This window comes from Sitophilus oryzae, unplaced genomic scaffold, assembly GCF_002938485.1.
Source record: "Sitophilus oryzae breed Bouriz unplaced genomic scaffold, Soryzae_2.0 scaffold_1973_pilon_pilon, whole genome shotgun sequence".
NCBI classification, from domain to species: Eukaryota; Metazoa; Arthropoda; class Insecta; order Coleoptera; family Curculionidae; genus Sitophilus; species Sitophilus oryzae.
In genome coordinates this window covers 180,540-207,945 of record NW_022146694.1, presented here as the reverse complement: position 1 = coordinate 207,945, position 27,406 = coordinate 180,540, and the positions used below count along the sequence as shown (strand labels likewise).

General features: G+C 32.1%; 1 protein-coding gene across 1 annotated transcript in view; it reads left to right on the top strand.

Moving 5' to 3' along the window:
• The window catches only part of LOC115883620, an 81,754-nt gene that overhangs the window by 26,208 nt on the left and 28,140 nt on the right, over positions 1–27,406 (top strand). The window contains exons 2-3 of the mRNA XM_030901977.1: positions 25,044–25,220; positions 25,813–25,980. Coding sequence (XP_030757837.1) covers positions 25,044–25,220; positions 25,813–25,980 — 345 coding nt within the window. The remainder of the gene's footprint in view (positions 1–25,043; positions 25,221–25,812; positions 25,981–27,406) is intronic.

The following is a 27,406-nucleotide window of genomic DNA, read 5'->3' as shown; positions in this document are numbered from 1 at the left end:
TCACATCTAGAATGCCACTCTATCTAAAGAAGAAAACATTTGACCAATGTGTACTACCAGTCATGACCTATGCATGCAAAACCTAGACACTTAAAACGGACATCATAAGGAAACTTCAAGTCGCAGAACGCTCAATGGAACGAAATATGCTGGGAATAACCAAGAGAGACCGTAAACGAATAGAGTGGATACGACAAAAGATCCAGTTAATACATATTATCCACAGAGTCAAATCCCTCAAATGGCAATGGGCCGGACACCTGGCAAGAAGAGCGGACAGTAGATGGAGCACAAAAATGTCAGCTTGGTACCCACAATGAACTATGAAACCTAGAAGAAGACCGAACCTGAAATGGGACCATGATAATAGGAAATTAGCTGGAATAACTTGGGCCCGCATAGCCGACAATAGACAACAATGGGCCCAACTACAAAGTAGAGAGTAGCTAAATATGTGAGGGAGGCTATACCATAATTGAAAAAAAAAGCTGAAAATGATGAATATTCTTTCCCTAATTACTACAACCTAATTACAGCGAAGCCCCTATTGTATATTACTCTTCTTCATTTTCTTGTTTAAGTTCTTTGATTATTGATGGCACTATTTTTCTATAAAAATCGTTCAAAAATATATTGAGCTCCTTACAAAATTCACTGATAATTCTTAATATTTTTTGAACGTTGTACGTGAGCCAATAATGAAATATATAAATTTAGGTTAGCGCGGAATCGATATTTATTCAAATTTGAGCGTCACCCGTTTCGATAAAGCCCGAGTTCAATAAACGAACACCGGCTGCATTGTGAAATTTAAATAAATTACAACGGTCATCGGGGACCGTTTGTCTTTCAATGATATGCCGCATTATTCGAGGACGCCATTGTTGTCCGAAACAAAACGCTCAATGATTATTTTTATTAGTGAAATTATTATCGAAATGCGACACAGTTGGATCGATCATTTGTTCTGTTTGAAATTATTTATTTTTATTTAACCAATTTAATATTTTTTGTATCCAAAAAATATTCAAATACATCCATTCAAATATCCTCATGAAAGCAATAATTGTGCATAATATATTTCAGCAACTGTTAGTAATCATGTAAAGATTGTGATCAGAAATATATGTTGAGCAGAGTAGAGAACATGACTGAACATCAATGTTCGTAAACCCAGAGTCAGGATTATTTCTTAAAAAGGACATCAGCCAACGAACATAAAAAAGTAAGCCACTGATTTGAAGAGATGATATTAAGTCCAGATCTCTACCATGTTCAATTAAAGCAACAAAATAGCTCTCTACATGCTTATGCTTTATATCTGTTTTATTACAAACCTAATTATAACTGTTTTTCTCAAATTTTAATGCCCATAACCAAAAGTTAAAAAACGTTCTATTCGTTCTTTGATAATATTCTAAAATTAGCAATGCAGTGGTATGATATGGATCTGAAATCATTAAATATTGTAATTCTATTATTTAAAATTAAAATGAGCTCAACAGAACGTAAAAATTAAATCTATGTCACGACATACGCACATAGTTACGAACCTAACCCGTTAATGTATTTTTATTCACTTTTGTAAAGTAGTTTTATTTTATTTATTGTGAATTGTTCGATTGTTTGTATCTCAGAAGAAATATGCAATATTATATCGATAATAAATAAAAATCGTTAGTTTACCTATGAGATATCTCTGAAGTTTAGTTTCAAAATGACAACATGTTACGACCATAGAACTTTTCTTTCAAGATGATGATTAGGTGTTTATAAATAAATATTAACAGCACTGTAAACACAACCCCACATTTCTTACTCATACTTTTGAAAAATGTATTTCTGCCAAAAGAAGTACAGTAAAAAATCAAGAATCTGACTCATAGAGAAAGTAGCACATTAAAATATGAATCTCGAATAAAGAAAGACGATATTATGTTAATGTACAATAATCTATATTAAATTAATTACTTTTCTGACTCATTAAACAACTCGTATATACAGAATGTTTGCTAACTAAAATAAAATATGTTAGCAAGTGTTTGAACGAAAACAATTTTGCATAAATGTAACATGCTCTATTGATAGATACTATGGGATTACTAAATCTTAAAATTAAAGATTATTGAAAAACCATTTGTGCATGCAGTGAGCCAAGTAAAAACAATATAATGAAAAAAGGAAGTAGATAACAAATATGAAGCCATTACATAATGATGCCTAGAGAAGTGAAATATCATACCAGTAATTTATTGCCCTTTTAAAAGATAATTGTTTCCGACCAATTAACTTTGTCTAATCTTCTAAAAACTCTTTCCTAGTGGTGTATTGAACCAGTGATGCCAGCTCTGGCCAGATGTCGATAAATCTAAGGAATTTTTGGTAACTAAAAGTAGAAAGTAAATGTCAGAGAAAATGTGAGATGTTGCTAGTTTTCTTTTGACTGTGACTTAGGTATTGTTTTTGCGTTATAGAACAGAAATGATGAAATAGTTTCGTGAAGATTCCATTGATATGAAAACTTCATTAATAACTTGATATTGCGTGACCGACAGGACCAAATAGTACAGTTCAGGGTGTCCAATTTTCGGGTGTTATGGGATTCCTGGTTTACGAGTAGAGATGTAGAATGGAAAAATACATGAGTAGAGATACAAAGATGTGGTTTTTACATCACAGCGCTAATTTTTAATGAAACTAAAGATACTACACACAGATTTGTCCTAGCACTCTTGGTTCCTGAAATATATTGTGTTAATTATATATTATACAGGGTGAGTCTTAAATAAGTGCAAATACTTTCAGGGCTGGAAGATCTCGATGAAAGAAACATATTTTCTCTTTACCGTTTTTCAAATATGTTCAAAATAACCAAGTTATTTTACTTTCCAAGTTTCTGTATCCACAAAAAATATTTTTTGCTTAAATTTTGAGAACCACTAGATTTTTTCTGTGTTCTTTTTCTTGTAAATTTAATATATTACTTAGATTACCATATTATCAAGAAATTATGTTTTTTAACTAAGAACTAAAAACATTTCCAAAATTTTTTTTCCAAAAATTCCAAATTTTGATTTTTTTTGCGAAAAAACCTCATAATCGTGTTTCTGGGGTCGAAATATACTACCCCTAAAAATATTTGCACTTATTTAAGACTCACCCTGTATATCTTTTTAGAGTGAAAATTTCTATGGATCTCAGTCTTCACACTGTGATAAGATAAGATACAAAGGGGGTCGAAAAGTGCAGGAATTTTAAATTTGCCTTATATTTCAGAAACTAAAAGGATCAGACTAATTTATATGCAATATGTATAGTTTCATAAAAAAATAATACAGTGATGTGAAATACACGAAAATGGAGCACTTTGTACACATAAACAATAACAGTAGGAACAGAACCATCCCCATATAATAAGTCTAATAAAAGTAATAATAAAATATATTTTAAAACGCTAAAATACTTGCATCCGGCCCACTGTGGAACAACCGTTAATCCAAGAAATTAAAAATTACAAAAAAAAAACAACCAATAACGCACTGAAGGAATGAAGTTAAAAGAATTTCAAGAGTAAATAACGGTACGTGAGGAAAACATGAAAATAATCGGCCGAAGAGCTTCGTAATTGGTGGTAGCATTTTATGAATCATGTCAAGATTGTCAAGTTCTCAATAACGGAATTCTTAAGGAGGTTGTCGTATTTATAGGGAATTTTTAAGTAGACAGAGTTGTTCTTTTTAACTACCTTACTGAGTAATACCTATCGTAGTATTTTTTCAGTCCCAAAATATGTTTGTTCTCAAAATGGTATTCTCTATTGTTTGTGTCTATTTTTTCTACAAACGTTAAAGTATCTCCAATGAGTCATGAAAAATTTTGACGGATTTTTTCGACGGATAGATATGTAAAAAGTGACGGAAAACACAATTTATCTGTGAATTAAAAATGTTCAGCAGCGATCAGCGAGTGATATGATAACGAAGACTATCATTGGTGCCTCATTACAACTTGAACAAGCTGCAGAGGAACAAGCGTAAAATGCTTAAATTAAAAATAATATTTTTAATAATTAAAGTTTGTAGGCATAGGAAAAGAATATATAATAATAGCTCCCGTGTATAGCGTTTAACGCCTTGAGAGTAGCAAGGTACAGCTTGCCATACTAGAGCCGTTCGGTATACAATAATAAGGTAATAACAAGGTAAATACAATAGGAAAAGAATACTATACTATTATTACTACTATAATATTATTACTACTAACTTTCTGCACAACAAAATGTATACTGGAATGAATTTTTTAGAGCCAAAAATAATATACCTATACAGGGTGTTTTCAAAAAACATGTGCCATCTCTCGTGGGGAAATTCCACGCATAAAAAGATTTATTTTTCATATCAACATAGGTCTGATTCTGTATTGTTTCGTAGCTACAGGGTATTAAAGTCTTAATATTTTTTCGATTTATTATAATTTTCTTCTAAGTACTTTTAGCGTTTCGAATGAAATTTTGAGGGTAAAAGTTACTATTAATATTAAAGCTAAAAAAGTGTTGACATATTCATCTGAGACGTGCATGGGTTGTCACTGTAATAGTTTTCTTAAAAAAAGCATATACGCCACTGACTTTTTTTTCTGTTGTTAGCAAAATAGTTTAAGCAGTTTAATTCCGATTAAAAGTTGTCTCTTGATATTTTGTCGATTTCGGCCTCCTTGATGAGATAAACGCAATTTTATTAATTTGCCTTGATCCAAGTCTAATAACAACCTTTAAAAAAATTTAATATCTTTAACTTGCGAAAGTTTTAAATAAGTACTCATTGATTCCTCATAAAAAAATATGAAAAAAAAGTTCCTACAAACATGGGTATGAAATTGCATAGTTTTAGAGTTACAGGATGTTAAAACTTTTTAAAATTAGGTTTTTTGTAATTATCTTAAATATCATTATTTTTTTATTTATAATTTCTGTAGGTTGGACTAATAGTAATAATAACTAAGAGTAATAATATTTAATAATAAATTAGGTAAAATATATAATTTATTAATTTTATTTTAATTTTATTAAATGTGATTAATAAAATTGCGTTTATCTCATCAAAGAGACCGAATTCGACAAAATATTAAGAGATAACTTTTAATTATTTACATTAAGCGGCCTACACAATTTTGATAACAAAAGAAAAAAGTCAGTAGTGCACATGATTTTTTTTTGAAAAATAATCCACTGATAACCCATATGCACCTTCCTGATGAATTTATCGGCACTTTTTAGCATTAAAAAATGTAGCACATACAATAACTTTCACCCTCAAAATTTCATTCGAATCACTAAAAGTAAGTACTTGAAAGAAAATTATAATAAATCGGCACATTTTTAAGACTTTAACACCCTGTAGATACGAAATAAAGCAAAATCAGACCTATGTTGATATGAAAAATAAATCTTATTTTTACTTGAGAAATCTCCCCACAAACTACTACCTCCTTAATGTTTACATATGGGTTTTTGTTTATTTTTTAAAAATGTGTTCGTACGCGTTGTTTGTTGACAGAAGATTAAAAAGCGTGCCTGTTAATCTTCTTTTAAATGCCCAACGTTATGGTGCATTTAGACTTGAGCACGCACGAGCTGAGCGTGCGCGCACGGCATTCGTTCGCGCTCTCGGCTCCGTTCAAATTAAAAACTTATTTTTCGACGAATGAATGCATTTGTGCGCGCACAGCAGAGTTGTGTTGACGAAAATATGGACGACCAAGAAATAGTCGAAGCTATTGCAGTCATTGTTATGCACAGCTTAATTATTAAAAAGGAGAATAATCGAAAACATCGTCGCTGGCGTGGCAAACCCAAATTTTTAGAAATCGATATAATTTACTGCAACAACTTAGTGTCTGAGGAGGGCTACGATCGGTTCAAAAACTTTACAAGAACGACCAGGCCCGACTTTGAATATTTACAAAATTTAATAACACCAAAAATTACGAACAAAAGATACAAATTTTAGAATAGCAATTTCATTAATATAATTTTAATTTTATTTACAAGGTCTTGCCATGCGTTTTTTTATTTTTTAATAATACAAAGAATGTTTAACATCCCATAATATAGGCAACTTTTCATATTCTTCAATTAATAATAACGAAGATTCATTGATCCACTCCATAATTTTAATAAAGAAAACGAAAAAAAAACACACACACACACGCACGAACGCAGACAAAACAAATTGCCGGTGCAAACTGAGCGTTCGCGCACACATAAAATCCCTTTGAACACGGACCAAAAACCACGGACACCAGACGGCTCACGTTCGCGGCTGCTCGCGCACAGACAGATTCAGAGTGAGCGTGCGCGCACAGCTGTTTACACTTGAGCATTCGCGGAGGATCAGTGCGTGCGTGCTCAAGTCTAAACGCACCATTAGATCAACAAAGAAAAATTAATAGGATTTCATAGATCATATACCGCCCCTGTAGAAGAAACGAGGTAATTGATTTATAAAAATTATGGGTGATTTTTCGTATAAAATTTTTAAACTTGGTACTTTGGAGAGATTGTAAAATTTTGATAGTAACTTTTTCTCATATGTAACCGGATATCCTTACACAGATATTGTAAAAAGAACTTGTTTTAAATACTTTTAAAGCTTATTACAAATTACAGATCACTCTTCTTTTTGCTCATTATAGGAGTGCAATACTTATAGCAAACCGTTACGGTAATCTCCTGTTCCCAATTGCGTGTTTACCTTTCTACCTGTTTCGAATTTCGGTTGTAAAAGAAGAAAAAAAGAAGAAGCCGCAGCGGAACTGATTGGGTCAGGGCTCGTAGCCTCTTCTTGCGACTTTTGTGTTAATGCAAGAGACATGTCGCCGGTTTTTATGAGAGGACAACAAGTCTGAACTGACCTGATTTTTATTTGGTTCGTTATTGTAGAAGTTTAGAGTGCCAGTTTTTAATTCATTGTTGAACTTAATAATTCGTTGTATTTAAAATTTTTCTATGAAAAGTTCGAAATATGTTTTGATCTTCCTATCAAATCTACCCATATCAAACTATTATAATATTTAAGAATTAAAAAATTGATGTAAGAATTATTTAGACATTTTAAGCGCGTAGGTATTTGTTTTGAAGGAATTTTAGTGAAAGAATGTAAGAAGTATCCTCTATTATAAAAGCACCATTTAAGTGAGTATCGAAAGATATACCGGGTGCGTCTCAAAAGTGGCTCAACCCTATAACTTTTTTATTTTTTCAAATACAAAAACGAGATTTGGTATGTTAGGATATGACATAAAATATGACTGATTGACGTATTCAATTGTTTTTAGTCACATCCTATTTCACCGGAAATGACTACAATTTTTGATTTTTAAATGATTTTGATTTTTTTAAAGTGAAAATGTCAAAAGTGGACATATGACATGTCATTCTATTCAGAGTATCATTTTCTATCGAATAAAGGAAAAAATACGGAGGGTGACATTTAAAAATCAAAAGTTAATCCGGTAAAACAGGAAGCGATCAAAAACAATTTAATACGTTAATCAATCCTAATTTATGCCATATATTAACATACCAAATCTCGTTTTTTATCTAAAAAAAAATAAAAAAGTTATAAGGGCACTTTCGAGACGTACCCGGTATATCAAATAAATCTATTAGCGAGTTTAATAATTATTTTTAATCACACTGAAAAATAGCATTTAAAAGAAATTAAACGGCATTAGAAACAAAATTCAGAATATTTAGCCAAAATTTTTACAAAATAGATTGTTCTAGTAGGAAATGGAACCTTTGTTGAGTTGTTCTAGACTTAGAGATAAGATGTTAAAAGGTTTTATGAATTTGACAAGCGGATAGCGATTGTAAATTACTGTTAAATATTTCTAGAGCTTTCCCTTCTTATCTCTTTTTTTCTAGTTAGAAGATTTAAATATTTTAGTTACCTTTATATTTGGAGATCACATAAAAAGATTTAAAAAATATTTATTTGTATAAAAACAGTGATCTGCGAAGTTTCGTAAAAATAAGTAGATACAAATGGTTTACAAAATATTATAAAGTCTAAAATTAGACCAATTATGTTTATATGCAATAACATTGAGGTCATACAGTACGTTTATATTCTGAAATAAAATTCCAAAAACGCTCTTTATGCAGTCGTTGAAACGACAAGAACATTACCATTAACCAACTTCTTTTTTAGGTTAAAAGCATAACCTTGCGTATAACGCTAATGCTTTAATAATTTGAACATTTTTATCTACCTATTCTTCATGATCAAATGTTTTTAACCTGATTGCTGTTTTTATATTTCATTTTTTTTAAATTAGCCACTTACTAGAAGTATTACTTATATATGGATTTAGACCAATAGATTTGAGACTTGGCTTTTTATTTTTGTTTACACATTTCGGTTCAGTATTTTCTGTATACAGTTCTAACCAATAAACTTTTAGTCACGTGATTATGCTTGACCGGCACAGCGTTGCCCACTTTTATATATCTTCTTTTAATCAAAATATTTTAGGAAACAAAAATAAATTAATTATAAATATATAAACAGTTATTATTTACATCAACAAAAATCACCGTCTTAACAGCACTTAAGGCACATAAAGGGCCATTACTACCGCTTTCCCATTCAAAATATTCTAATAAAGTTGCGATGAGTTTTTTACTGTTATTAAGCTATCCTGTACATTTCGCGCTAAAAGAGGTTCTAAAAAGAACAATGTTCGACTGCAAGGTCTGCTTGTAAACCTTTTTAAGCTTAAAGTATCCCAACCCGATTTATTTAAACCAAAAGCTCGTAATACAAAACTAAAGTGTCAAAACGAATGACAATGTCAGGAAATAAATAAACACATTCGGCAACTTGACATTTTTTACAGCAGAGCTACCTCCTGAGTCTCCAGCGCGAAATTTAAACTCCAGTTAGTCAGCCCGGCGCCGAATATGTCCATGGTTGGCAACAATGAAATTAAAAATCGCGCCCTCGATTACGTAACTAAAAGTTTAATTGATATCAAATATATATCAATAACTTTCTAGATTTGAATACCTATAACAATTTTTCCACTATTTTAAATCAATTAAATAGGAATTTCAGCAAAGATAGGAATTTCAGCAAGGAATTTTGGTTTATTACCGCTTCGATTATCAATTAATTAGATCATATGATATTACATGATATACCAGGTGTTTTTCAAAAGTGACTCAAATTTATAACTATTTGATTTTCTCAGATAAGAAAAAACGAGATTAGGTATTTGAGTATACCATCCTCGACACTTTATCTACGCGGTCTGTATTTTAATGCATCCGACAGAGATAGAAATATAAATGACCGGTTGACAGACAGAGAGACAAAATGAAATGCGGCATAGAGTGTTGCCGACTTTTTCATGTGTAGGAAAATGTGTGCAGAAAAAAAATAAACTGATACGAAGATACTACTAAGTAAGAGTTATATTAACATCAAAATCAAATATCTCCTGTCAAAAAAAATCCAGACACTAATTTTCACTAGTAATACCACTAGAGGTCAAATTATTTCCTCGTCTTCGACTCGGGATAATTTTCAAAATATTCATGAGCTCGAAAACATTTCCGGATCTAATTTGACCTCTTGTGGTATTCGGTAAGAAAACTCCACACCAAATTGTGTTTGAAAATCAAATAGGTATAGATTACAAGCCTGCGATAATTCTTAATTTCTACTCTTTGTAGTTGCATTAAAATGGCAATCTTGAGCGTAACATAATATATTCTTCTATTTGATATCAATTTCGAGTTACAAGTGTGAGAAAGTTATAATTTTAACAAATTTAATGTGCTTTGCAGTTTCGCTAATGGCTTCTCAGCCTGTCCTATGAGATATTATTGATTTTTACATGTCGTAGTTAAAATGTCCGCCAAAAAAATGTATGAGAGGAAAGGATATGGAACGTAAGGGAAACGGAACGGATAATGTGCATTGTCCTGTTCATTCGACAGGACGACAACCATTCGTGCCATAAACTTTGGTACGACTGCGATCGGAGATGGAGAATTAACCTCTGTAAAACCCTCTTAGACACTGTTAAACTGTCAACTTTGTTGCCCTGAGAAAATGTAGAATATTCTACAATCATCCAGATCAATTTTCACTAGTAATACCACTAGAAGTCAAATTATTTCCGGAAATTTCCAGAAAAACTCGCGTTTTGTTGTAATAAAAAATATTGTGCAGCTTGAAAAACCAACAAAATTATTTGTTTTAAAAATGAATCGGTTTGAAAATCATACTACATGCAAAATATGCGTGAAATTGTCTGATGTAATGATCAATCATCGTGCGATGACTTATTTACCCGCATTAATAAAGGATTGTGGCTCCTACTTGAAGAAAGAAAATTTGTTTCGAATTTTTCACGAATATTTGCATCTAAACTACTCAAAATTCAAAGTACTAAATGGAAAAAAGGTGAATAAAATAGTGTCTAAAATATATATATATATATATATATATATATATATATATATATATATATATATATATATATATATATATATATATATATATATATATTTCATTAGACATAGACATTTAATTCCATTCCAAATCGTACATTTTCACCATTAAGAAGAAAGGACGTGCCCAAAGAATATAGAAAACATCTCACCTTTGTAATTGAAATGTATCAAAATTATCATGTAAACAAATAATAACCAGACTCTCAAAAAGATATTCTGTCATTATAAACGTCAAAAAATTTCCAGTATAATTCACTGTTGGGTGCCCACAAGGCAAAAATTTTCACTTATAATATCACAAGAGCTTAAATTATTTTCGGAAATTTTTTTGAGGGCACGAATATTTTGAAAATTATCCCGAGTCGAAGACGAGGGATAATTTTCCTAAAATATTCGTGCCCGAAAGAAAATTACCAGGAATAATTTAAGCTTGCGTGGTATTCGGTAAGAAAATTTCACACCTAAATTTGAAACAAAAAATATTAATCCAACATGACATTTTAAAATAATTTCAATTTGTTAAGTTGGCCAAGGTATTGATGTTTTTGACATATTATGTGTTTTGTCATTTTTGTTTGCAAGTCTGTCATTAAGCTATTACTAGTTTTAAAACATCTGTACGTAGAGTAAGAAGTGTATAGCGAAATGTCGCGATTTGGAAAAGTAAACCAACAAGTCATTAAAGAAGAAATTGAAAAATAAAACCAGATAACACCCGAAAATCAAAATCAAGTGTATGGAAACAGTTTGTTGAATTTTGTGATGAAAAGTCGTATAATATTCATGAGTGTATGAGTGTAGTACAGCTGGCTACTATACTGGAGGACTACGCATTTAATATGAAAAAGAAAAATTTTGAAGATTATAAGGAAAGTGTGGTCAAAGTGATGTGGAACTCTACTGCTAAGCAGTTGCAAGAAATTTATTACGAAAAATATAAAATAAAATTTAATCCGTTTTCTGATGTGGAATTTGTGACCGCCAGAGCTGCACGCGATGCTAAGCGCAAAATACTACAGAGAGATTCAGCAAAAAGAAAAGTGAGTGCTTCAGCCTTAACCAGTGACGAATACAAAAAAATTATTGAAATGTGGGATGAAAATACTCCAGATGGGTTGCAGCGTAAATTTTTTCACATAGTTTCACATGAGCTGGCATGGAGAGGAGGGGAAGGACATTCTGCTTGTATCCAATACTTCAAAGAAGAAACTGATAATTTCGGAAACCCAAAAGGTCGGATAGAATATAATCCAATTTTCTCTAAAACCACACAAGGTGGTTCTAAAAAACTGTCGGATAGTAAATGGTTGATTAGAAATTTCGAAAATCCACAAATGTGTCCGGTTCGCTTGTTTAGAAAGTTGATGGAAAAAAGGGGAAATCTTATTCAAACCGACAGACTATTCTTAACACCAAACCCATACTGGAATCAACCCAATTCGAAAGGATGGTACAAGAATAGCCCAGTTGGTAAGAACATTGTATCTTCATGGTTTAAATCAGCAGCTTCAGATATAGGAATTGACACTAAAAAAGTTAAAATAACCAATCATTCTGCAAGAGCAACAGCTGTTTCGAATTTGGCCAAGAAAGGAGTTGGTGAACAACAGCTCATTAAAATTACTGGACATAGTAATAGTCAGTCGATCAAACCTTACTTACAGTTGGACGCTGAACATCATCAACAGATGATTGAATCCATGAGGAGCATTTCATCAAGTACTAGCCAGTTCAATCATGATCAGAGCACAATGCAAAATAAAACAGAAAATACCCAGATTCAAACCACCAATTCAAGCCAGCCTACAAACATTTACAATAATTGTGTTTTTAATATTAATAAAACCTATAATTACTAAATGTGTTTCGTTATTATTTTGCTATATTAGTCGATATCATTAAAGATTTGGCATTGAAGATAATTCAACATGAAATAAATTCTAAAAAAATCATATAGATATATCCATCATATTTCGTTAAATAGAAAAATACCAGCTTTAGTTAAATAAAGGCGGCAGAACTATATTTTTTAGAACATGGCAATTTCGAAGAAATTCATATGTAGGTATATCTAACATATTTCCTTAAATAAAAAATATTACCAACCTTAGTTACATCAAATGCTAAAACTCAAATGGGTAATATTTCAATATATAGACATTGTAGTTATTCACATTATGATTGTAGATCTTATGTTTACCTTTTCAACTGTCAAAAAATTTCCACTAAAGTTTCGTGGCGCCTCGAAAAAATTTCCGGAAATTTTTTCAGTTGCCATGGTAACTAGTCAACATTAAAGCATGTTATTGGTTGAAAAGTAGAGGTGTGAAATTTTCAGTAAAATTTATCCGTTGTCATGGGGATTTGTCAAAAAAACACGTTTTGACTGGTTAAAAATTACAGGTGTTGAATTTTCATCCAAATACTGAGGTTACTTCAGAAATTGTTTGGAAAAAATCGAAATAAAAATGAAACATCAACGCCCTGTATGTCCAAAGCTTATTACAGGTGTTACATTTTAGGGCATATTTTTATACGAACTTTTTTGCTTATTATTATCTGCAGAATATGAGGCCGAAGTTTCCGTAATACATTTCGGACCATTACCACGCAGTATACTAACATACCATATTATCTCGTTTATTTATATGAAGAAATAAAAAAGTTGTATAAGTGACTTAATAAACTTTTGAAAAACACCCGGTATATCAGATAACCAGTAGGTAAATTATGAAATAAATCGAGTATAAACATAAAAAGGTAGCACCGACCAACAGGATCGAATTCAATAACACAATACCCACAGTACCGAAACCGCAACTCTTGATGATGATGATATCCGTAATGGTTCGGAATTCTTCCACGCTTGGCCGCTTTATAAAATGCAAAAAACGACGTCATACCAGCCGCCGGCCGCGAGATGCCGCAATTAAATTAACGTTACGTATGTAAATAACAGAATTAATTCACACTATTGTACGCAGCCCTCACCATTGTTATATTTTGCGGAATCTAACAGGAACTGAAAGATGCAGAATTGATAACATCGCTCCTAGTAACGCTAGTGGTATTATTAGGTACCTACATCAGTGAAATAAGCAAACCTAGATGATTCTATAGAGAATAATTCAATAAAAGTTGGCATGCTGTTTAGTAACGCCAAAGATCAATCTCAACTAGAGGTGTGTAGTTTGTGAACGAACTAGTTCCAATGAACTATTCCGACCACGGAATGAAAGGAATTAGTTCCCGGTTTCCCAAAGAACTAGTTCCTTAGAACCTATTCCGGGATCGGCGACGGATCGGCCAACACGATCTTAGCCCGATGCTAAGCAAGAGTGGGGAGTACCAGCCGTATGTTATCGGATCCGGACCTAGAAGAACTAGAGGAACTAAATATAAGACTAGTTTACGTGCGGATCGGCCAGCGCGATCGTAGCCTGATGCTAGGCGGGAGTGGAGAGTGCCAGCCGTATGTTACCTGTCCCGGAGCGAAAGGACTGAGAGGAACTAAATTAAAAGACTAGTTTACGGGAGTCTATTCAGTCAACAGATTAGAGATATAATACAAGGCGACGACAATGGACTCGGCCTTGTCTATTGCCACAGCCGGCGTAATTACCACAGAAAATTGTCATGGATACTGTTTTTGATTATTATAGTTTGTTCTTTGAATATTTTATAGGAATGTTTCACTTTATTTCCTAAAATTAAGGAATATCTTATAAAACAAAGTAGATATTCTGGATTTTTAGATAAAAACAAAAGGCTTGAAATGAGAAAAAATGCATTTTTTCGTAAAATTTTCATATTATTTGCTCCAATTGATTTGTGTTATAGTTTTTTGAACTCTGATTTGAGTTTCTTTTTTTATTTTCTTTTTTAGTTTTTTAAACTCTGATTTGAGTTTCTTTTTTTATTTTTTTTATCTGCAATAAAACTTATCTATATGTTTTTAACATACGCAATTACACGTCTCGTTATATTTCGTACATTATAAAAATTATACAGATCATACTGTGAATAGTTCTGACTGACAACGAAACCCATTAGCAAGCAACGGGGATGTTAATATTAGTCGGGAACTATTGTAAACTAAAGACCTAATCCAAGGAACTATTCCTCTGGAGGAACTAGAACTAAGGAACTATAATTCCCACCTCTAATCTCAACTGTATTCTCTATATTTGCTTATTTCACTTAAGTGCCAACGTTACGAACTGAAAAAATGTCGATGATTAAATCATAAAAAAAGTATTATGTAATACATCCTTTATAACTATTTGAAAATTTCTGATTGTATTGTAATGCTAAAAGAAATTACGAGGTCAATTTTTTTGAACAAACAGGATACCGAAAATGTATATGGTATACGAGAACTTGAAAACTGAAATTTCTCAGTACGTATCTTTGTTATAGTAATTTTTATACATCACTTTTTTTCGCATTTAGTACTTTGAAAGACATTTCTGCAATTTTCCAAAAAAATACTTCCCAAAAGAACTTCCTTCTGTCTTATTCCATTAGAACACTCCCATTAGGACACTTATACATTTGTTATCTCGGAATAACTCTATTGTTGTGTTCCCTATCTTAATGATTCTTTTTATTAAAGAAAAAATAGAATAAAAAAGAAGTTAAAGGGAAATATAGCAATTAGTTAAAATTCTCTACTGAGGAACAGGAGACTGAAACTCACAGGCTTGTATAAAAAAAGTATTTTAAATTTTTACTATTTAAATAAGGGGGCAACATGTTTCGAGAATCAAATCTCATCCACAGGCTCAAAAGACAAAATCAGAAACCAATAGGTCATTAAAAAGATAAAAATATATTTCAACAAATAATACATTTGCTGCAACTTAATATGCCAAATGTTAAACAAATCATTTATCTTTAGTAATGATACCCTCTATAATAGTTTCACCTCTATCCTTAACTCTTAGATTTTTAATTTTACATCTTATTATTAGATTTATTTACGGTGGGTATCTACGCTAAAATTCATCACAGAACTTCAATCTGATAACTGTGCTCTAATAAATTGCAAATACGTTACAGCAACTGCAAGAAATGTTGAACACATATACATGGGCATACCAGGCTTTGGGACTTAAGCTGAACATCGATAAAACTAAAATCATGTGCACTCTCCCGGAAGATCCCAACAATGCTATAAAAATCGGAGAAGAACTATTGGAATATGTAGCCGAATTCAATTACCTCGGCAGTTTGATTTCGGAAAAGACCAATATCGATTCCGAAATTCAGCACAGGATTAGCAGCGCCTCAAGAGCATTCCGGAAATTAAAAGACAGGATTTTCTACAATCATGACTTGAGCACAAAAACGAAACTTGAAGTGTACCGAGCAATAATAATTCCCACCATATTATATGGACGCGAAACCTGGGTGCCGATGCCGTACCGCCGACACATGAACGCAGTAAACAAGTTGCAACAGAGACATCTTAGACGACTCTTAAGAATAAAATGGTTCCATCATGTCTCAAACGTATCGGTCCTTGAAAAAGCTAACTGCGAGAGTATTGAAGTTATGATTACAAAGTCCCGCTTGAGATGGGCTGGTTACGTATGCAGAATGCAAGAAACCCGCATATCAAAATCTCTTCTTTACGGTGAGCTTGTAGACGGTACGAGGAGGCCGGGTGGACAACTCAAAAGGTACAAGGATATTTTCCACGAAAACTTAAAAGGAATTAACAAGAAAAATGTGGAAAAAAAAACAAGAAAAAAGAGTGGAAAGAAGCAGCTCACAATAGAACAGAATGGAGAAGAACTGTAAAGTCAGTTAACAGCGACAACCAAAAAGTAAAGAGGCAACAAAGCAATAAGATTTTTGAATGTCTGGAGTGCGGTAGACAGATAACATCACGTATCGAGCTTTTCAGTCACAAAAAAGTTCATAAAAGAAAACGCATTTCGTGACCATCTTCTGATGCGTGTCAAATAATCGTCAGCGAGTAATGGCAGTATGTATGTATGTATCTACGCTAGGGCATTGTCATTTACAGAATATACATAGATATAATTTAATTATTTTTTACTATTCTTGCCCTTTTAATCTGAGAGAATAGCCATTCTAAATATTAGAACACAATACTTTCTTTATAAATTCAATTAGGTAATTAAAAACGTATTTTTTTTAAGTTTTGAAATAAATTAATAAAGAGGCGTCTTTAAGACAATCTTGTAATATTGTTTTCGTTACACTTAATAGCTCTAATTAGCCAACTCTCCTAATAATTAGAGTCTTCTTCCTCTATGCAGTAACGAGCCACAATTGGCTTCCTTTTTTACCTTTTAATTTGTTAAATACCCACGCATGAGATTTCAAATAGTACAAGATTCACACGACTGAAATAGAGATGTTTTCTTTGAAATGTCAGACAGATGAACTTTCAGTTTAAAACACAAAATAAATTTAATTGGTTTACATTTAAATTATATACACAATATAAAATTAGCCTTGCAATTAAGAAATTATTAACTGTTTAGTATTCATAGATAATAATTATTACAAACAAAATCATTAATATTAATTTTAGAATTTTAGACATCAACTTATCTGAAACGGTACAAAAACTCATTTGAGTTATTACTATCTTAATAAAATTCCTAGCAATTTGTTATAATAATAGTTTTGTTGACAAATTTCCTATGGAAGATTGCTGATTGCTTCCTTGTTATTAAATTATAAATTACACTTTTGAAATAATGAAAAGCAATATAAATCAAGCGGTTTACTAATATGAAGTCATTAAAAATATGATGAATTGTCCTTTAAGAAACATGTGAAGGAATCCTTGATGTTGATTGGAAAATTGCAAAAAGTTATTGCCGTATGAATGACAAAATGATTAGTTGCAGGTTTACGAGAAAATTGAATGAAAATATAATTTAAGAAAATATTATTTCTTCTTTTTTCGCCCATGAGGGTTTTTTAATAAGTATACGTGTTTAAGAGTCTATTACGCTGTACTGTTCGGGTTGCTCTCAGGGGTCGGGTAAAGCGGCCCATACATTATCAAAAAAATTGCGCAACGCAGGCTGTTGCGCAACGAGTTGCCAATGTATGGTAGTGTTTGATGCGTTGCGCAATTGTTTGATGAATTTCAAGAATGTTGTGCAAGCAGTCCTGTGTGCAACAGGACTGTTTGCGCAACGCGTTGTGTAGTGTATGTGTGTGTTGCTTTTCGTTGTGCAATATTTTAGTGCTTTCATCCAATCTTTTTCGTTTTTTGGTACCATCGACATCATCTAGGGTATATACGATAATAATTGACGCAATGGCAATTTAGGACATGATTGTTTCTCAAACAATGCACAACTTTTAATAAAAAGTTTGATCAAAATTTTACTAAGTGCATGGGTGAGGCAGTGCATGGGTGATCGCTTTGTTGCACAACTTGTTTGATAAGTGTATGGACCGCTGAATCAGTTGTGCAACGCAGCGTTGCGCATCGCTTTGTTGCTTTGATAATGTATGGGCCGCTTAAAGCGGGTGTGTGGCCGAAGGAAATTTTATTATATTTCAGAAATCTGCCTAAAGCGGCCCACAAACGGTCAATATTATTGCGCAATATTTCATATTGTGCAATAATATTGACCGTTTAGGGTTTACATTGAAAGCTTGCACAATATATTGTGTCAATCAAAAACAGTTTGATTTTTATTGTGCAATAGTGATTAGGTTGTATCGTGTGTGGATAATATTGTACAATAGTTCAGTATATTTTTGTTTTCTCTGCGTGTTTGTCTCGCTGCTCGCCTCTATTTAGAATATTTAGATCAGTGGTTTGTCAGCAAATATGGGATCAGAAGCAAAAGAGGAAAAAAGACGATTTATTTTAGAAGTCAACGAAATTTACCATTCTTTGCCAGCTTTATGGAATACAAAAAACAAAGAGTATAGCAAGAGAGATAAAAAAATGAACAATATGATGAACTACTAGGGAAATATAAGGGAAAATACGCAGACAAAAATACTTGACGATAAGCAATAGCAGCTTGTTTTTTCTTATCCATATTAACCAAGGTGCAAAACGAAACTAGTTATTTGAACAAATTTATTGTACTGTTTGGAGATATCTAACAATATTATTGGGCAATATTATTGCGCAAATATATTGACCGTCTGTGGGCCCCTTAAAGCTTAGCCCGATCCTATCGTGTTAAGCTACACACAAAATTCCAAACACACGTGCTTTGATTAAGGCTTGATTAAGGTTTGCAGAGCTTCAGCATTTGCCATAAAATAGGGAGCAATTTGTTACAAAACCATATAAATTATATATCACTGTAATCACAAAACTTCAATCTATTTCCGTATTGTAACGGAATTTTAAATTATATCTTTATTTTCGAGAAAATTTAGTCCAAACTTAAGGAATATTTTGTTGATGTTTGGCCTTTAAAATCTTAAAAATAAAGAAGTTGTCTAAAAATGTGCTACAATACGGATATAGTATAATCCTTTATCTTTAATTTCCTTCTTCATTTGTGTAAAAATACCTAGCCAGTTTTACGTAAAACGTTAAATGCCAAAGGCTCATTTTGCTACTTTTTCGCACTGGTGGACTCTTAAAGATATGTCGTGTTGATTACATACATTTTATTAAAAAATGGTCTTCAAATCTGGATCGACTCTAAAGCGGCCCATACATTATCAGACAAATTTCGTTTGAATTCTTTTGTGCAACAGGCGTTTGCGCAGCGCGTTGTGTAGTGTGTGTATGCGTTGCGCAATTGTTCGTCCAAATTCTTTGTTTTCTTTTTCGTTTTTTGGTATCATTGACATCATCTAGGGTTAACTATACGATAATATTGACGCAATGGCAATTGAGGACATGATTGTTTCTCAAACAATGCACAACTTTTAATAAAAAGTTTGATCAAAATTTTACTAAGTGCATGGGTGATATAGTTGTCAACGGAACGTTGCGCATCGCTTTATTGCGCAACTGGGTTTGATAGTGTATGGACCGCTGAATTAGTTGTGCAACGCAGCGTTGCGCATAGCTTTGCTGCGCAATTTGTTTCATAATGTATGGGCCGCTTAAGAAGCGACTTATGAAAAACAAGGCCGGAATCGTTGAAACAAGAGAAAGAAGTGTATTTAGTCTACAGATAAAAAAAAACATTATATGCTACTGGATGGTACAAAATATATCTACTATTGCAAACTGTACAACTTCAGATATATTATTACAACTTTTTACATAGTATTGCGGTTAATACTGGTCGAGAATATTTAAATAATGTGTTACCATTAATTATAATACGCTAATACAGACGTTTTACTTGACAACGATATTATGATATTTCCGTCTTAGATTTATGTATATGCATATCTATATCTCTATATAAGACAAATATAAATTATATACACTTCGACTATGTTAATTCTTATCTCTCTTACACGTTAGGTAGCTACGTTACAGTTACAAGTCTAGTTTGACGTTCTTTCCCGATTTGTGACAAACATGTGGTTTTGTAACATACTGCACTCATTTTATTTATTATTTTTCGCTGGTTGATTTATTATTCATGTATTTCGTCTGCGATTAAAGGCTTGTTTTTCTATAACTACGGATTCTTCTCACGGTTTATATTATAGGGATGTTTAGTTTTTCTGTAGTAAATGTCAAATACCAGATATAGTTGTTTATTATGTATATTTGAAATTCGTGAGACATATGTGAGAATTGTCTATAAAAACGTCTTTTTAGGAAATAAATTCGAAATAACTTTTCCACAAATAGTTCAAAGGCTGAGCTGATAGGTTGATGAGGAGTTTAATTTAAGTATTATGAAGACACTGTTTATATTATGAATATTTGTATCTATTAGAGATATCTGAGCGGTTCCCTGCACAATTTATGTATAAAACTACATGATATATTTGTAACTTTTTATATTTATAACATTTTTCCAAACATTTTGCCACAACAGACAACAGAGAAATGGTGAAAAAAAAACTCTGATATTTATGATGTTTGGAAAAATGTTAAAGTTGCGAAATTCATAATTATTTTATACAAAATTAATCTGCTTGATACTTTCAAATTTTTGTAAACAAAATTGACATGGAATTAAAGAATGACACAATCACATTTTTGCTTATATTTTAATTGTAGGTTTTTCTGGGCCTAATTATAAATTTTACTAATTTGAAGGGAGATTTTTGCAAATAACTTTTTTCTACAAACGTCAAAAAATGACAAGGTTCGCGAATTGATAGCAATGTGCGAAGTGACACTTTTTCTCATTTTCCTACTTTACCATGACACGGTGCGCGAAGTAATGCGCGAAATGCCTATGCGTGAAATGCCTATTTCGCACGCTGCATGTAAATTATATGGGATTTTGGAATTTTGATTTTTGGAAAATGAAGAACTAAATCATAACTAATTATTTATTTCGAAATATTCAAGAATAAACAAAAAACAAATATCAAACTTAACACTAATGCATATTCTAGTTATAATTTACAATATTAACATTAATAGTACAACTAGTACACGAACCAATATTTAATCCCAAACTAGATTAGATTAGATTAGATTCTTAGAGGTGGCTTTCGGCCTGATCCACTGCGACCTTCTCAGATCTATTGTGGTCCTCTTCTGATCCTTAGATTACATTCTCCAGTCCTATCCTTTTCACAAAGTTTAGCAACTTGGAGACTGAACCCTCCATGTAGCTCCCTGGCACCGACATAAAATGTGTTCTGACGTTTCTTCTTCAGATTGGCAGAACCTACACATAGCTTCGTCTGTCAATCCCATCAGCTTTAGATGCCTATTTAGCTTACAATGCCCTGTTAGTAGACCTTCCCAAACTAGATAGTTCTGATTTTGCTTGAGATATGGGGGTTTTGGGACTTGAGACACTATCCAATTTTGATGTAGAGGTACTTGATCCCGGTATTTGACACTCTAAAATTTTATTTGATATTTGAATTTTATTGTTAATAGAATACTCGACGTATCCCTCGGCCACTGTCGAAGATTTCCATCCTCCGTGGCACTTCAAACTAAATATATCACGCCCTGCATTAGCAAGGAGTGTAGCTGAAGTTCTCCGAAACCAATGCCCAGTGTAGGCCTCATAATCTGCCAGCTTCAAGTGTTTTGCTATCATGCTAGTCATCTTACCAATAGAATTTATGCCGACTGGTAGCATTTCATGAACGAAGAGCTGCGTATTTTCGGTAAATCTCAATATAATTCAAATTTGACACTGTAAAAACTCTATGTTTGTTTTTGTATCGGGTACTTTAACAATCAAAATTGAATCTTTATTTTCTATGTTATCGACCGATATTTTAGTAAGTTCCTCACGGCGCGGCGGCAAGCACCAAAGATACCAAGTATTAAAACGACCTAAAAGAAAATCGATCACGATGCTCAGTAATAAAAAAAACATACATTCCAAGCTCATACTTTTTTTCGAAGCAATAATATAATAATAATAATTTTTAGGGATATCCCGATTTTAATGTTTGTAGAATAAATAATGTTGTTTACAACTCGTCCGCGAACTACTTTGATGACCTCGACGATCTCTCGGCTACGCCTCGTTAAAAAATTCAAGTATCGATCACCAAAGTAGCACTTTGCGCAGATACAAAAATAAATGCAATACTATAACATTATAAACCAGACAGTATAAAATTTTATACAAGGGTTTATTTAGTGACATCATAACGAAATATATCTTCCTCAATTATCCTTCAAAGAATAAAAAATAACCTATAAAGAGAGTATTAGTGCTCTTAATAAATAAAATATTTAATGTTAACACTACTACTTTTTCAGTGAATCTTTAAATCTGTTGTTTTTTGTTAAGTTCGTTATTTAAACATATGTATGTAATACACTCATATTAACACTAATCATATTTTTACGTTTTTATTCATCGTTTTCAATGGCCCCCCGGTTGCATCTTTGTAAAGGACTGTGAATTTTTTTAATTATTGGTTTTATCTGTAGATCATCAATAGTGTTTTCCATAGCAACTACCAACTGTTAAAATTGCCTTATATCTATCAAAAATAGTAGATAAAATAGTACTTTAACAGCTAGGGTAGATTAAATGATACTTTAACAGCGAGGATAGGTTAAAAATTTTATTTCTTCTCGCACGTTTTTTAAGTGCTTCCATTTTTGAAAATTTTTGTACTCCTTGTCATAAGTTATTCGGGATTTAAATGGAAGTAGTTTGGATATGGCGTTTGTCTCCTCAGCCTGAATATCTTTGGTAATTTACTTATTTCGTTTTGAGCCATTTCTGGCTCCAATTCAATCAGCAATCGACACGAAAGAGAATTAAAAAATATTGACTCAAAACTGACAACTAAAGAGACAGCTTTATTTATTTGTCAAATTACATAGAAACCAACACCATCCCAGCACAATATTTTTTCTACTCGTAATAAATTCATTGAAATAATAATTTCTGAATATTTTTTAAAACGTAACTCGCTATGGAAAAAAATAGTTTTGTACAAGACGATAAAATTGCATTATCGTCTCCCGAAATTAATTCACTCGCTATTTCATCGCTCGTGAATCAATGTTATATTACTATGAATTAATATTTTGAAACCTGTTCAATAGACAGACATTTTGACCGCTATTCCTTTATTAATATGTATTGATAACATACAAAGTTCTAATACATTATCAATATAAACGATCTCACATTTATCCCGATAGGACTTTAATTGCCTTTTTACCGCATCATGAACGATAACCATTAAGAGGAACAGTTTGATTAATACACTAATCTACTTTGTAACAGTAAAAAAAGAAACAGACTCGTGAATAACTTGTTTACTATTAACATACAATCGGGCGGACGAGACTCTCCAGTTGTTAGTTACTAAGTTGTTGGCTCATTAGCATGAAATTAATCATGCCTCTTCGCATTTTCTCAATGCGTAATAAAACTGTTCATGGTTCACGCGTAATTGTTGACTGTTTGTTTCTCGAGAAGGTCTTAAACTGGTCTATTTCGACAAATAGATAATAGTAAACAATTATCTTTTTATCCACTAGTGATGGACGTTTTGTTAGAAGGATACGCTTGTATTTTAACCAACACTGTAAAGAGATCCTTTTTAACTATTAGTCTTTAACTAATAAAAGTGTAAAGCATAACATTAATTTGTTCTGATCAAGCATATACAAGCAAAATTGAGTTAATAAATTCCGCGAAAAATGTTCAAAAAATATCCCGTCTGTTCATAACAGAAGACGGTCGACATGTAGACAACACCTGTAGCAAAATCTCATGTCTTGATTTGCTATTAATTTTTATTGTTATTAAATATAGTTTAAATGTGTTGAGATGTTTTTAAATATAGTTTAAATTGTTATAAAATTCTGCATCTCTCTTTGCAAACATTATTTCCGTTTTAATTGCTGCTCACAGCTAGATTTTTTTTGCATTACAGCCGGCGTCGCGCGTCTTTCATGCCTACTTATTCAAAGTGGGCGAATTTTTAAAAACTCTATATCTCGAAGAGGAATCGAGCAAAATATCAAGTAGGCTACATTTTTAGAAAGGTAATTTTAAATTATTTTCAATTCATTAAAAATATACAGGGTCTCCCATATAAAAAATCAAATTTTCTGTTGATGATTCTTAAATTATTAATTTAAGAAAAATTATACTTAAACCATTCAATTCTACGTAAAAAGGTGCTTTGAAAATGTTTTCACAAAAATACAAAATTTTCCATAGTAAAAAAGTTACAGTGATTTGTTAAAAATACACATTTTTGAAAAACACCCCGTAACTCCGAAACGGTAACAGATATCGATGCGGTTTTCACCATCATGTTTTTGATAAATATTGAGCTCCAGACACCGATATTAGTTTTCGTCTATCTCCTATAGAAAAGGGTGTTTTCCTTTAAAAGTGTCCAATTTCACCCACCCTATACAAACAAAAAAGAAACTTGTAAAAAATAATCTAATACTTTGTAATGCCTCATTTGTCTCCCCCGGCTGCTATAACTATATGTAAGCGTCGGTTCAAACTGCCAATGAGGCTACAAATATATTGTATTATGTTTTCCCATTCTTCTTCAAGGACCAAGCGAATATTCATAATTTGGCCATCTTCATCAAAATCTATGATTTTTGCACAATATTCGACACTAAGAATCATATTCAATCGTACACAACAATAGTAATCAAAGCCATCTCGTCATTATGCATAATAACATCAAAAAGTAACAATAATTGAAAAAATTGCAAAATGTTTGTGGCAAATTTATTTTGCTTAATTAAATTACCCAAGGCATGTGTTGACATAAGTCAAAAAACAAAATATTTAGAAGTTTTATTCAAATTCAAAAAGTTCTGAAATTGCCATGCTTATGTAATAGTGCAATTTTTAGAAAGTTCGCACACTATTCCCAACAAATCAACTAAAAAATTATCTTAATATGAATTATTGTATTTATTTGTGTTTCTTTGTTGCAGAAATAAAGAACTTTATGGGAGAGCCAGACTACAGACAGGTGAGGCTGCATTGGGAGAGTTCAGAAGTACCGCAAAAGCAATTTCTCATCAAGTACTGCGAAATACAAAGTTGGGGCAACGAAAGATGCCGGTACGACCAAGTGAACAATACGAGGGAAGCCAAAAATTTCATTGATGGTATGTATGAAGGATATAAATTCTGTATTATTTATTATTCCGGGTAGTTTTATAACGTATTGCACGTAATATGTACGTAAGCAATTCTATAAACATGAATTAGAATACAAATATTATACCATATCGGCAACAGACAGTCTTGGATCGGTATTTTCATGTCTAAGAGTGAATCGCTATGGTGATCTTGTAAGTCGGAGATTGAAAAATACAAAGTCTCTTTTACATAACCACTTAATTCAGCGCTTAATTTCATGCGCTTTGGAAAATTCTTGCTCTTCTCTGTTTGTTCAGTACAGCGCATCGTATTGTACTGAACACATAGTACTGTACTCTTCGTACACACGAAAATCGGCATCCAAGCGTTGCCGTCATTTCAATTACATTGCTCTACACAACTACTACTTGCAACTACACATTGCTCCAGTTGTCTCCAAAGTACATCCTATATAAACATCTCAAAGTTGTATTATGTTGAATACATAGTAATAATTAATTTATACACAAGGATGTTTAATTGCTTAATTATTTCAAAGAATTATTATTAATCTATAAATTATAAGTATTTTTTATTTACAAATACTATCTATTACAGGTGATGAGGTAGTGAGGCAATACTCGACTGACATAAAAGGTTTGCGCATGGCAACAACGTATTCTTTCGAAATTAGGCCTAGGAAAGAAAACTTAGAAAAGGAAGGAGAAAATAGAGCTAAAGAAGATGATAGGAATCAAAATGTCATCGTCATACCAACGAAAGGATGTAAGTAAAGCTATAATTTATTATTGTAAACTAAGTTAACAGCGACAACCAAAAAGTACAAGAGGCAACAAAGCAATGAGATTTTTGAATGTCCGGAGTGCGGTAGAGAGATAACATCACGTATCGGACTTTTCAGTCGCAGAAAAGCTCATGAAAGAAAACGCCTTGCGTGACCATCTTCTGATGCGTGTCAAATACTCGTCAGCGAGTAATGGCAGTATGTATGTAGTAATTTATTAATCTGATTTAACGTGTAATTGACAAAGTGTTCTTAACAGAATATAAACTTTGATAAAAACTGTGTCAAATTTTCAAATTTCTGCTTGTATTGTTTCTTTTAACTATACCAATCGAAACAGTGAGACCTGTATAGACATGGGCCAAAAAATGTGGTATTTCTGTGATATATGAATACTAGAAATTTGATTTAATATTTTTACTATGATATCATATCATAATACATATTCTTTTAAAATGTACGTTTACAGTACAAATATACGGAGTGTATGCAATCCTTTACTACATAAAATGCAGTAGCAGTTCTTGTCTGATTGCTCAACTGGTTGATTAATGCCTTTAATACATAATATCTGCGATTTCTTTTCAACACAACCGTTTCGATGTCACACCATTATGGGCATTATGCAAGTGTTCGATATTCAGATAGTAATTTTAATGTAAGATGTTTTTTTCGAAGACCTTCTATCTTTGTTTTGAAGAAATAATATGCCGTATGTGCCTATAACTATTTGTGATTAAGAGAAAACAAAATCATTTAGTGGATCCTATCAGTCAGTATTTAAAGTACTGTATTTCAAGTACGAGTCTTACAAAGGTCAGTATTTACAGTACTTCATTTTTCTATATTTCTGTTCACCCGTTCAAATACCCGCATAGCTTAGCGTCGCTTAACTTTGGTAATCGATCGTGAACTGGTAACTCGACATAACTGGGTCGTTGCCCTAATAGTTTTAGTTTCGAAGTGCTGACATTATTTTTTCTAAAATCGTCAGTGTATTTTATAGTTTATATTTCTAGTTTTACTTAATATAATCAGAGGTGATTATACAAACCAACGTAACTTTTGTAAGATTGTCAGTATACTCTGTTTTTTTTTCTCAGGTAAGATTTCGACAGACGATGACAGAAGAAAAGCAGATGACGTCCCATACCAATCTATTTATTTTACTAAAAAAAGTTTCTAATAATTTTTAAGTTATCTATGGATGGGTTTAAATATAAATCCGTCATACGTCGTGTCTTGTTGTTTTTAACCAGTTTTATTGGTTTATTTAAAAATGACAGATCGTATTTCAATTTATTGGTTTGACGGAACGATGAACGACAAACGGACGCCGATGCGTACGAACTCGCCTTTAGATTTTTGTCATTTTTGACGCTTGTCAAAGTCTTGCCAAATTATAGG